Here is a 12,504-nt window from a genome sequence, read left to right as displayed (position 1 = left end):
TTCTCAATCCTTATGTTCACAGACTTCTCCAAGTTTCCTACACCATCTTATCCTCTTCCCTTCCTTTCTCAGGCTTCTGACCTCGTTATTCTAATGTAGCTACCCCACCAATCGCTCATACTAATAAGTGCAAAAGATCTGGCTCTGTCTCCCCCAGCTCTGTGGGTGCCAACAACATATTTCCCTACTTTGTGAAACATTCTCTATCCTTCACCTACTGCTTTGCCACCTGCCTCCCTGGTGCCCTGTGGCAGATCTCCCCTTGTGCATTCTTTAAATATACAAGTTCTTCACCATAGGCCCTCTTCCTCTTCATTATGCGTTCTTCTTAAGAATTTTCTCTCCCTTCCATGATGTCACCCAGCACCCACGTCCAAAGAACTTTCTGTGTCTATCAACAACTTAGAACCCCCTTCTGAGCTTCGGGCCTGAATGTCTGTGCACCTACTTGATTTCTTCACTGGTATCCCTCACATCTCAAACTCTGCATGTCTAGAGCTGGACACAGCACCTTGGTTTCTGTCAGTCCACTTATGCCTGTCCCCCTAACCCCCACCTTCTGTTCACTTTCAAACCAGAGCTTAAAACCCTTCCACTGCTCACCAGCATCTGTCTCAACTCAGTTTTTGCCAGATCATTCCCAGGTCACCACACTCCTTCAGTGGGTGCCTCTTAGCTCCATATCTCCTCAGAACCCTTGTCCAGTTGGTGCCTTTCCCCACACTGTTTCTCCTCCCTGTAGCATGCTTCCCCTGTGCCCACCCTCTCCCCATTCCACCTGCTTTTCAGGTAACCAGCACCCTCCCTCCTATGCTTTGAGCAGTACATATGTAGCTGCTTCTGAGACTGTCACCCTGACCAACTGCTCCCTCTTCTCCCCCCATGTCTGTTAAGTCTCAGTTATATTCTCTGTGGCATAAATATGCACATTATCTTCTCAGCATTGACAACACTAGTACTTAAAAAAACTTGGCCAGGTATTCATTTAATATCGGTTTTCTGCAGCAGATTATAAGCTTCATGAAGATCAGGACAGTGTCTGGTTTTTTACTTTTATATCCCTGGCAGCTGGCATAGCTGCTGGCACATGGTAGACCCTCAGTAGATCTTGTGTTGAGTGAGTCAGGGCACAGATTCGGGTGGGGGCTTGGCGCTGCTTCCAGGGAATGAATTAGCTAGAGAGAGGGATGAGGAACTCAGAACTGAGAAATACAGTATCGGGTTGGTAGGGAGAAGACACAGGTTGAGGAGAAAAGTTTGGATGAAAAGATCCCAGTTTGAACTGTTCCACTCGAAATGTGTGTGTGGGTACCCGAGTGGCTTAGTAGGTAAAACATCTGCCTTCAGCTCAGGTTATGATCTCAAGGTCCTGAGACAGGACCTTGGCTCAGCAAGCAGCCCACTACTCCCTGTCCCTCTGCCTGCCGCTCCTCCTCTTGTGCTTTCTTTCTCTCTGTCAAATAATTGAAATCTTAAGAAAAAAAAAAAAAAGAACTGTATGTGGGATACATTGATGTAGATGCCCAGTTGGCCTTTGTCCTTAGGTTCTCCTTTTGCAAAGGGAAAGTTGCTGCTGCAACACGCCCACCCCTCCAGCCCCCCACAATGCACTCCTTGTTTTGTGGAAAAAGGAGTCTTCCTGGGAAAATGAAACTTGGCCTAATAGTCATACAAATTGGCTTTTCTGCACTAGATGAAAGATGAAGTAATTATGTTTCTATCTGGGATATTCTTCAAAAAATATTAAATTCATGTTTTTGGAAGTCATTCTTGGAATTAAAACTTTCACTGTAGTTGTTTTAGTTTGGTCTAGAGTTTTTCTGTCTTGTCCAAAATAGTTTAGATATATTCAGAACCACCCATTCCCACAACACAAGTGACTTTTTTTAAAAGTTTTTTTTGTTATTCCTCAGTCAAGAGTCTCTTAAGCTCGCAAGTCCCTTGCTCTCTGATGAGACTTCACTTTCTAGTTAGTTCTGGCTAATCATCCTCCTTAAGGAATGCAGGACAGGCTGTCATGGCGGCTCGACAAAGAAGAACAGTCCTATTTAATTCTCAATGCACAGACTGTCTTTCTCTTGTTCCCAGTGTTCAACCAACAGACAGCATCCAGCCTAGGACTTCAGTGTACAATTAAAATGTTGCATACAGGGATGCTTGCATGGCTCAGTGGTTGAGCGTCTGCCTTTGGCTCAGGTCATGATGCCTGGGTCCTGGGATCTAGTTCCTCATTGGGCTCCCCACAGGGAGCCTGTTTCTCCCTCTATCTATATATATCCCTCTGTGTGTGTGTGTCTTTCATGAGTAAACAAATAAAATCTTTAAAAAAATAAAATAATGTCGAATACATTTGGGCAGCATAAACTTGGACTCCTTCACTTCTGTGCTTCACTTGTAAAATGGAGACTGTGTCTCTTATTATGTAAAAGAATAAGTACTAGTGCTTGTAAGCATCCAGCTCAATGTGTAAGAGCATATAGTAGTTGCCCGAAAGAGTAGGAACTATTCTACTTGAGTGTTGCTGTTCTACTGCATAATACCTGAGGGTAATCATTGTCAAATGTAATAAAACCTTGCCTAATAGCCCAAGACCTTATTCTCTTAGGTCCTAAGACTTTTAAAAAATGTATTCTCCATAATAAAAAAAAAAGTTTTAAGAATTTATCAATTTGAATCATTTGGAGGGAGGTGTTTCTAAAATATGTCATTCCTTGCTCAGATTGAACTGATTTGAGTGTTCTCATGTCTGTTTCATTTGTGATCAACTGCCATTTCCCCATGCTTTACATGTTTCCTTGAAGTAATTTCTTCAAACCACTCCTTTCTCTTTCAGCTTTATTGTTGTGGAATTCAAATCTGATAAGCAAGATTGTTGTTAGAACAGTGTCTCTGATTAGTGTAATTTCTCTATGAATAAAGGCCTGGAATCTTTCCCATAAGTAAGATCTGTAAGACTGTGTACATGGGGATTTTTGGCATAGCTGGATTGTTCAGAGGCCATTCTTATAAATTTTCTGGTCTGAAAATAGTTTTGGTCAGACGAAACTTCCAGATTATAGCCTTATGGGACGGGAAGTGCTACTCTATGGTTTTTGTGTTCCCTAGTAACTGACCATAACAAACCAAAACTGGCTGGGGTGTGTGTGTGGGGGGGTGTGTGTCCAAAATATGGACTTGGAATAGTGGGGAAGCAAGAGAAGAGAATTCCACTGTAGCCTTCATCTGAGACTAAAAGAGAAAGTGTTTCCTCTCAAGTCAGGATATATTACATAACTTCAGTTTAAACAGATAGATGGCTTTGGGTAAAGTATAAAGTGGATCATAAATAATACATTCTGTGAGTGCTATTCTGTACTGAAGTCTGTCATATAAATTCAGTGAAAGACTAGAGAAAACAGAGCCATCTGGTGACAGAGGAGGAGGTAAATCAAAATAGTTTGTGGAGGAGATGTGATAGAAGTCAGCCTTGAGTTATCAATAAGAATTTGTATTCCTTGGGTATGTTGTTTCCATCATCTGGAATATTCTCCCTCTTGCTTCTTACCTTCATGGTGATGGCAGCACTGTGTACTATCAGTTCTTATTCGCGTCGTTCTTATTCGCGTCTTAGATTGTGAAGATGGCAGGGCAGACTGTGTGGAATTTCCAATAGTGGAGGCCAGGGAGATGTACTGCGCAGATGTGAGTTTCCAAGGATCCAGTTTCAGGATTCAGGAGGTGGACTTGGAGTTTTTCTCATCTGACATAGTGTTGGGATGTGAACAGCCAAGAAATAAGAGAGCTGGAGTCGGTCTAGGAAGTACTTGTCCAAGAGGCCCAGACTGTACTATGAGGCGGGTGACAACTGAAGACTGCAGAGCTCCTGAGACAGGCTCAGGGGGAGGCATGCACCAACACACGTGTCCAAGCAAGGAGGGAGGAGGTAGATGGGGACAGGTGCTGGGTGTGCTGCAGGTTTCAATTTGTTTTATAAATCACATGGGCATTATGTGAGGAAGCTTCCAGGGTTTAAAGGACCAGGGGCTGGATGAAAACCAAGTTTCAATTTCATGTAAACTCACTTTTAAAATTTTGCATGTGAAATTATGGCTATGCTGGAAAAAATTGTACATAGATTAAAATGAGATCATATATACTACTTTTTGTATATTTTGTGATGCAAACCAAGTCAGTGACTTCATTCCCTTTATATACAAAGGTGTTGCCTAAGTTTCTGACTAGAAATGGCCTGGACATCACTTTGGGAGGACTGGTACTGGGCACAGGATGTTGGGGAGGCAAAGCCCACTGTGGGAATTACCATTTACCAAGTACCGACAGCCATGTCCGCTCCTACCATTGCTAATACTGTGGAGGTGCACTGGTAAATCAGATTCAGTAATTGTCATCTTTGCTTCTATCCTCTAATTAATAATAATAACAACAACAAATAAGTAAAGACCTAGGATGCACAGTCTAAAGCCTGAACAATTTTAATATTGTAATAATCACTGTGATATGCTCGTTCAGTCTTTAAAAAAAAAATCAATGCTATTTTTAAAAAATTTTCCTTTATGCTTGTAGGGTTGACTTTCTCATTTTCAATACAGCTTCTTTGACCCCTTTTATAAGTTGGTGGGGAGTCATCAGTTGAAGGTTACAAAACTAGGGCGTGGCTACCTCCTTGAGTGTATGTTCAAGCGTCTTGACCTGTGCTTTGGGGAACTGGGGGCTCAGGTGGTGGTTGACACTTTGGAAAATTGACTTTCAGCGAAAGCAGAGGAAGAAAGTGTTCTGATTTGACATTCATACCATATTTTTCTCCAAACTGGCCAGAACAGAGAGATGATTTGGGGCAAATTAGAGGGTAAGGAAACAAGTTTCAATAGTGTGGAGTTTGTGGCATCTTCAGGCATCTTTGCCTGATTTTACCTGCAAAAAAAGAAAAAGGAATAATTTGTGAATGATCATTACTAACAAATACCAAACCCAAATACATAACAGTTCAAATGGTTATAACTATTTATGATTCTAGTAAGAAACTGGCATAGGAAATTCTAATACTTAAATTTTTTGACTTATAGTCCTCTTTCATACTATTCAGTAAAATATAAACTCTCTTAGAAATTAAAAAATATTTAATCAACTGGACTGCGTGTTTTAAAAGGTACTATCAGAAAAATATCTTAAGTCTCTATTTTACTAAACATAATGAACTGAATTTTCATATAATATCACTAGTTATATATTAAAACACCTTCTTCCCACTTAACACGTGAAAAGTGTCTTAAATAATTTACCAAGGGGCAGCCAGGGTGGCTCAGCGGTTTAGCGCCACCTTCAGCCCGCGGCGTGATCCTGGAGACCTGGGATCGAGTCCCCCGTCGGGCTCCCTGTGTGGAGCCTGCTTCTCCCTCTGCCTGTGTCTCTGCCTCTCTCTATCTCTGTGTCTCTCATGAATGAATAAATAAGATCTTTAAAAAAAATAAGATAAATAAAAAATAAATTAAAAAAATAATTTACCAAGGAAAAGATTTTTTCTTTGAGTTTTTCATAATTTTGAGTATCCAAATTAACAATTTTGTTAAGACCTGATAGTTTTGGTACAGAGGTGGTTACTTTTCTTTAAGACATGAAATGGGGTGATTTTAGATGAGATTAGCACTCAGTTGAGTGAACTTTGAATAAATTAATTGCCCTCTGTAATGTGGGTGGGCCCTCTGTCCAATCATTTGAAGGCCTGAATAGGACAAAAAAGATCAGCTTCCTTGAGCAAGAGAGAATTCTCCAGCAGACCGCCTTTCTCTCCATCTGCACCATTGGCTCTCCTGGGTCTCTGCATGCTGGTCTTCAGACTAGAACTGCATTATTGACTCTCCTGGTTTTAGAGCCTTCATTCTAATTTCATGATCCAATTCTATATCAAAAATCTCTTTCTTGATAGGTAGATAGATAAATACATCTTGTTGATTCTGTGTCTCTGTAGAACTCTGACTAATACAGGAGCCAAGGAGGAAAAAGCCCTTAGATAATTTTCAGACCTTAAAAATCTATGAAAATATAAACCAAAAAAATCTTTAAACACTTGAGAATTTTCTTTTGCAAGAGAAGAAATTAATAACATCCATAAGCCTGTGCATCAAGGTAATTTAATCACAACCACAGGATTTTTGGTAAATGAAAATTCATTTCCTGTTATCATATGAGAGAAGCATGAGAAATATTCATTGATATCATTTATGCACAAATACTGATGCTATAAGGTCTAAATATAACCTAAAACCTGTCAACAATATTTATCTCTTTGCTTCTTTTAGATTTTAAGCCAGGACTAACAGCTGCTTCTTGTAACTCCTCAGTTATTTCTTTGAAAGTTATTTCAGTATGACCAAGGCTATTAAAACATCCAAAGTTAGCCTTCATTTATTACGTAAAATTGGGCTGAAATCATCGAAGTGACACATGAATCTGAAATGCAAATTAGCTAAATATCAAATGGTTTCTTTTACTAAAGTTTTCTCTTTCTTTCTGAAGATGAGTAAAAAGAGTGACTTATGATGTCGGTGAGACCTTAGGTCACGTCATGGTTTTATGACCAATTAGCCGCGTCTGTACGCAGACAGGGTGTTCGCATACATTGAATATGTTTTCATGTGAATAATGGAAATGACACTCTCCTTTCGAGAGCTGGGAAAATTAGATGAAATAAATTGAATGCAAGTGCCCATACTTGTGCCAGACACACAGTATTTTCTTGATAAAGCCTAATCTCCCCTTTTTTATGTTAATAAAAATTTATATTTTTGTAGGTTTTATAATTCCTATTCTGTATGAGTTATAGGATCTAGTGTGTTCTAGGAGCTAAAGGCCTCAAGGTTATTAATTCTACGCAGTATTTCTACATGTAAGGAAACGGAGTCCAAGGATTTTTTTTTGCCTCAGGTCACAAAGTTAGTTGTAGGGAAAGCTTTCAGAGACAGTGGACCATAGTGAATTAAAAGCTTTAGAAAAAGGGGATCTCTGGGTGGCTCAGTGGTTTAGTGCCTGCCTTTGGCCTAGGGCATGATCCTGGAGTCCCGGGATTGAGTCCCCACATCGGGCTCCCTGCATGGAGCCTGCTTCTCCCTCTGCCTGTGTCTCTGCCTCTCGCTCTCTCTCTGTGTCTCTCATGAATAAATAAATAAAATCTTAAAAAAAAAAAAAGCTTTAGAAAAAGAAAAATAAAATAAATAAGTAAAAGCTTTAGAGTCTGACAGATCCACTTTTAAGTCCACAAGACATTACTTTCTAGCATTGTAATATGGAAAAATCAACTTCTTTGTATTTCAATTATTTTATCTTTAACATGTAGGTTATATCTCAGAGTTGTGAAATTTAAATGAGATACATAAAAACATTAATTCATGTGTAGTAAATGAAGATGGGAATTATAATCTCCATAGTCATTCAATTATTTGATCATTCAATTTTCATGTACAAATATCTGACATTTGTTTCATCTGATAGCACCTCAGATACTTGACTTTAAAATCTTACCTGAAAACTCTAAGAATTTACTGTAAAGCAGTAATGAAAACAGCGGGTTATATAACAACCAATTCCAGTTTAATAAGTGACTACTTCCAGAAAATTCCTAACAACATAAATAAACATCCCTAAGTATGTGTTGGTTACTGGCTTATGAAGAAGGACATATGGAGAGCTGTTTTCTCAGGATTAGAGAAAGTCTTATATTCAGTCTTCCAACTTTTCATATTAATCTGACCCTGAAAAACAGTTCAGGTTGTGTGTTTTGTGTTGAACGGTATAACTTCTTACTAAGAATTTTCTTTCTCTAAACTATCTGATTTGTATTAGGTTTAATGTTATTTTCAATAATGCAGTGTTACAAGTAACCAAATCAAAAGGCTCAAAGGCCTCTAAATGATTTTTGAATATAAACAATCTTCCTCCTTCTACAATATCAACTCTAGTACTTTTTTTTTTCCTTAAAGGCCTTCTTAATCTTATTTTTCCCGACTCTCTCGTAAACTCCTGCTACAATAAGAAGACTGGTCCTTTGGTCCTCAAATCACGTACCTTTCCTGCTTATGACTGTCTTGGCTTGACCTTGGAACCTGTGCTTGGCACATGGCAACAGTAACTGTTCACTGTTATTATTACATTGCCCATAAACTCAACTCTTTTTTCAAGGCCTAATTCCAATCCTTCTTCCTTCTAACTTCTTATCTGGTCTGCTTACAAATACTGTATTGTGCTCCATTCACTCACTTTATATAACCCACTTTTGTTTCCTATCTTAGCTTTCTTTTCCCTCCACAAAGTTTTTAAGAACTTACATATTTTGCTTTATTTACAATTTAAACATTTATATTTGAAAGCATTCTGTGAATCTAAACATACGCAGGTTCAGGGCAGCCGGGATGGCTCAGCGCTCTAGCGCCACCTTCAGCCCAGGGTGTGATCCTGGAGACCTGGGATCGAGTCCCCTGTCGGGTTCCCTGCCTGGAGCCTGCTTCTCCCTTTGCCTGTGTCTCTGCCTCTCTCTGTGTGTTTCTCATGAATAAATAAAATCTTAAAAATAATAAATAAACATACACAGGTTTAGAGTCATTTAAATTGCTCCATTGCACCAAACTGGTGAAGTGTATTTTCATGAATGAGGTCTCGAACCTGCATCTAATTAGGATGACTAGAGTCTTTCAGTTTAGGGCCACTTGGTATCAGAAAAGAGCCCTGGATTAGGAAATTAGTCCTGGGTGTCCTGCTCTTAATTGTCCTACGTCGACTAAGACCTAACCTCTACAGACTTCCCATTCCATATGCAAGAATTCCATAATCTTTTTGGTCCTTCTTGATCTAAAACAATAATTCCATGAATATATGTATTTGTCACATTGGTCAGTAAATACCCAAGAATCAGGATCCAGGTGTTCGGAACACAATGCATTCGTGTCATATATTCTGTATTTCTGAGATTGAGTGCAGTATTTCCCCTTCAGCTGGCCCCATGCCCTGGGATTTTCCTCCTGGGTCATGACAACATCATCTGCTGTAAGCAAACCTAGAAACCCTAATGGTCTGACCACATTCCTTCCCCTCTTATGCCCGACAGCAGATTGGTCATCAGATTTTCTTTGTAAATATGCCTTGATTCTATTTCTCTCCTAAGCTTCACTCTAGAGATTGAAGAAAGGAGGATTGCTGTCTCCCATTCATGCCTCAGAAGAAAAGAAAACCATGACTATTAGAGATAAGATGGAACTATCAAAAGTGGAGCATCTGGGTGGCACAGTTGGTTGAGCATCTGACTCATGATCTCGGGGTCATGAGTTCAAGCCCCACATTAGGCTCCACACTGGGTGTGGAGGACACTTAAAAAAAAAGAGCTGGCACAAGTACATGAGCTCATCTCTGCACATGCACTCCATGATGTGTGCATTTATTCTGCAAATGAGACTTCATCACAAATTTAGAAAATAAAACCTGATAACAGTATGACAAATTTGATTTCACTCCAGTCAGATAGTCCAATCAGAACATCCCTACTCACTTATGTTCTGTTCTTCCACCCACCGGGATTTCATCCTTCACTTCATTTCTTATAAAGCTTTGAATTCCTTCATGATCTAATATCTCTGCTCCATGAATTGCTCAGTCTTCTATCTATAATTTTTCTCTGATAATAGTTATTATTGAGAAACAATGTCAAGCAAAAGACAGCCCTTTCCCCAGTAAATATTTCCATCCATTCCCTCTTCCCTTGTCTGTCTCGCCCCACCCCTACCTTCTCCTGCACCCTACCTTATCCTCAGTAGGCTCAGAATTTTCCTGGAAGATGTTGGATTATACTCACCATGTGCCTGATATTCTGGAGCAGTGGTTGTTAAATTTTTTTGGTCTCAGAAATCCATTATACTCAAAAAATATCAAAAGCTTCTAGGAGACTTATTTATATGGGTTATACCTATGAATATTTACCATACAAAAAAACTAAAACTGAGAAAACTTATTAGAATATGTATTTTAGATAAGTCCTTGTCTTGTTAATATAAATAACATTTTATGAAAATAACCATATTTTCAAGAACAAAAAAAAAGTGAGAAGAGCAGCATTGTTTTACATTTTTACAAGTATCTTAATTGTATGATTTAACAGAAAACAGCTGGATTCTCATATCTGCTCTCGAATTTAATGTCTCTATATCACACATCCTGTAATTTCTAGAAAACTCCATCATACATTCATGAAGTCATGAGAATGAAAAAAGGCAAATAACATATTACTGTTTTCATGAAAATAGTTTTGGCCTTGTGGACACCCTGACAGCTGTGTATACTTTGAGAACTGTGCCCGAGGGTAAAGAGAAACCACCAGCTCTCTTAAGCAGTAAGGGTTCAGATCACAAAGAAAATGACAATCTCTCCCTCTCCAAAGACTTGTAATTCAATCATGTTGCAGACAGCCTTTGCCTCTCTATTGCAAAAACTCATGGTTGACTCATGCTGCTTCCATTTTCGGAACAGCCTCCCCTCCTTTTCTGCCCTCATACCTCCCATAGTGAAGAACTGTGCATCTTTAAAATGAACCTCAGGTTTCTTTTTTATTTATGAAGCTTTCTCCACCACTTCAATTTCTCTGATTGGCATTGACCACACTTTCTGGACCTCATGTCCTCCTAGCCTGTAGCACTTTATTTTAGTAAGGCATATTAGCATGAGCCTGGAAATAGGAGTTTGGGATTTAACTTCTGACTGTATTTGCTGGTTGCATGATCCTGAATGAGTCTTCAAGATCTTGTTTCCAAGTGCTTTGGTTCCTGACCTATAAAATAGATGCTTCATATGGATTTTGTGAAGATTAAATGAGATAATTTCTATAAAGTGCTAAGAACAGTTCCTACCAGATACTAAGAGCTCAATAAATGTCAATCTATCCCTATTTTTATTATCATAATTGTTATTACATTTATGCCTCACTTAAATAAATGATATTCCTATATCTACATGTAATGACCAAGAGATAGAGATCCCTCAATCAGATTTATTTAATAAATAGATTTAATATATAGATTTTGTAGACCTTGTCTTTTTTTAATCATTTGAATAATAGCATATATTTTGAAATGAGTCAGCATAAAGGAGCAGTAAGAATTCTGGACCAAGAGGGCACAGTGCTTACTTAACTACACATTACCAGCTAATAGATCTTACACAGGAATATCAGCATTTTAGAACTTCCATCTACAAAATGAGCAAAGATGTTTTTGCTCACTTCCCAGGATTTTTGAGAGGATCATAAGAAAAAAAAGTGCACCCAAAGCAAGCCAAAAACTGCAAAGGGTCAAGCAAATACAGAGACTTACGGTTGCTATTAGTTTTTAATAGAATTAGTTGGTAGTTTAGTAATGTCTACTTTCTAATAGACATTCTTAATTTTCTTATGTGAAGCATTTGCTTTATTAAAAAATTAGATATATCAAGGTATGAGTGAACTTAAAATTCTTTATTACCAAATGTGGAACATAAAAAAAATTGAAACCAAAAGGGAGTGTGTTTTATGATTTACAAATGATCTGTGTTTCATCCCTTGCAGGTGCCTGTGGTGGCCATATTGGGCTCAGGTGGAGGGTTCCGAGCCATGGTCGGCTTCTCAGGTGTGATCAAGGCGCTGTATGAATCAGGGATTTTAGATTGTGCTACCTACGTTGCTGGTCTTTCTGGCTCCACATGGTTAGTATACATTTTAAATCTTAGTTATATTGTGCTAAGTGCTTACCATTTATCTACTGAAACTTTAGAAAAGAAAGGAAGACTTAGAAAATTGAATGTTAACTTCAAATTACTGAAGTGTTCCAGCTGAATGCAATAATTTGCTTCTTAAAAATGTTTTTTTGGGGTGCCTGGGTGGTTCATTCAGTTAAGTGGCTGTCTTCAGCTCAGGTCATGATCTTGGGGTCCTGAGATTGAGCCCTGTGTTGGCTCTGCTCAGCAGGAAGGCTGCTTTTTCCTCTCCCTCTCTGCTGTCTCTTTCTCAAATAAATAAGTCAATTTTTTTTAAAAAAATGGTTTTTTTAAGGCGAATTCACAACTAATGATGACTTTCTTCATAAATTTACTCCTTTTAAGCCTCTTTGTAACTTAAAATGTAGTTAAACATAAAATTAGAAAATAGATCAATTGAAATTCTATATAAAGATCACAGAGGTGGAATAACATGCTCCACCCATAATTAATTTAATCTTCCTATAATTTGCTGATTTGTAATCTTTCAGCAATCATGTCTAAGTCTACATGATTCACTAGGTATTCATTTTCTTCTCTAGGGCAAATAGAATGAAATGCAAGATGTCTTAGTATATAGAAGAATGAAAACAACTTTTGAATGCAAAAACGGAATAAGTTTCACTGATTGGCATCTAATTATGAAATTAATCCTTTAAATGTATTTAAGCTCAGTTAAATTTGGATAGAGATGTAAAACGTCTGTACATATAATATTTGTACACTGTAGATTTGCCTTTT

General features: G+C 38.3%; 1 protein-coding gene across 5 annotated transcripts in view; it reads left to right on the top strand.

Annotated features, from left to right (window-relative positions):
* The window catches only part of PLA2G4A (phospholipase A2 group IVA), a 151,813-nt gene that overhangs the window by 84,738 nt on the left and 54,571 nt on the right, over window positions 1–12,504 (top strand). For all 5 annotated transcript variants that reach the window (XM_041725655.1, XM_041725629.1, XM_041725646.1 and 2 more), the window contains one exon: window positions 11,576–11,712. In XM_041725655.1, coding sequence (XP_041581589.1) covers window positions 11,576–11,712 — 137 coding nt within the window. The remainder of the gene's footprint in view (window positions 1–11,575; window positions 11,713–12,504) is intronic.

This window comes from Vulpes lagopus, chromosome 1 (assembly GCF_018345385.1).
Source record: "Vulpes lagopus strain Blue_001 chromosome 1, ASM1834538v1, whole genome shotgun sequence".
Lineage (NCBI taxonomy): Eukaryota > Metazoa > Chordata > Mammalia > Carnivora > Canidae > Vulpes > Vulpes lagopus.
The sequence above is the reverse complement of the archived record's forward strand: the minus strand, read 5'-3'. Positions and strand labels throughout refer to the sequence as shown.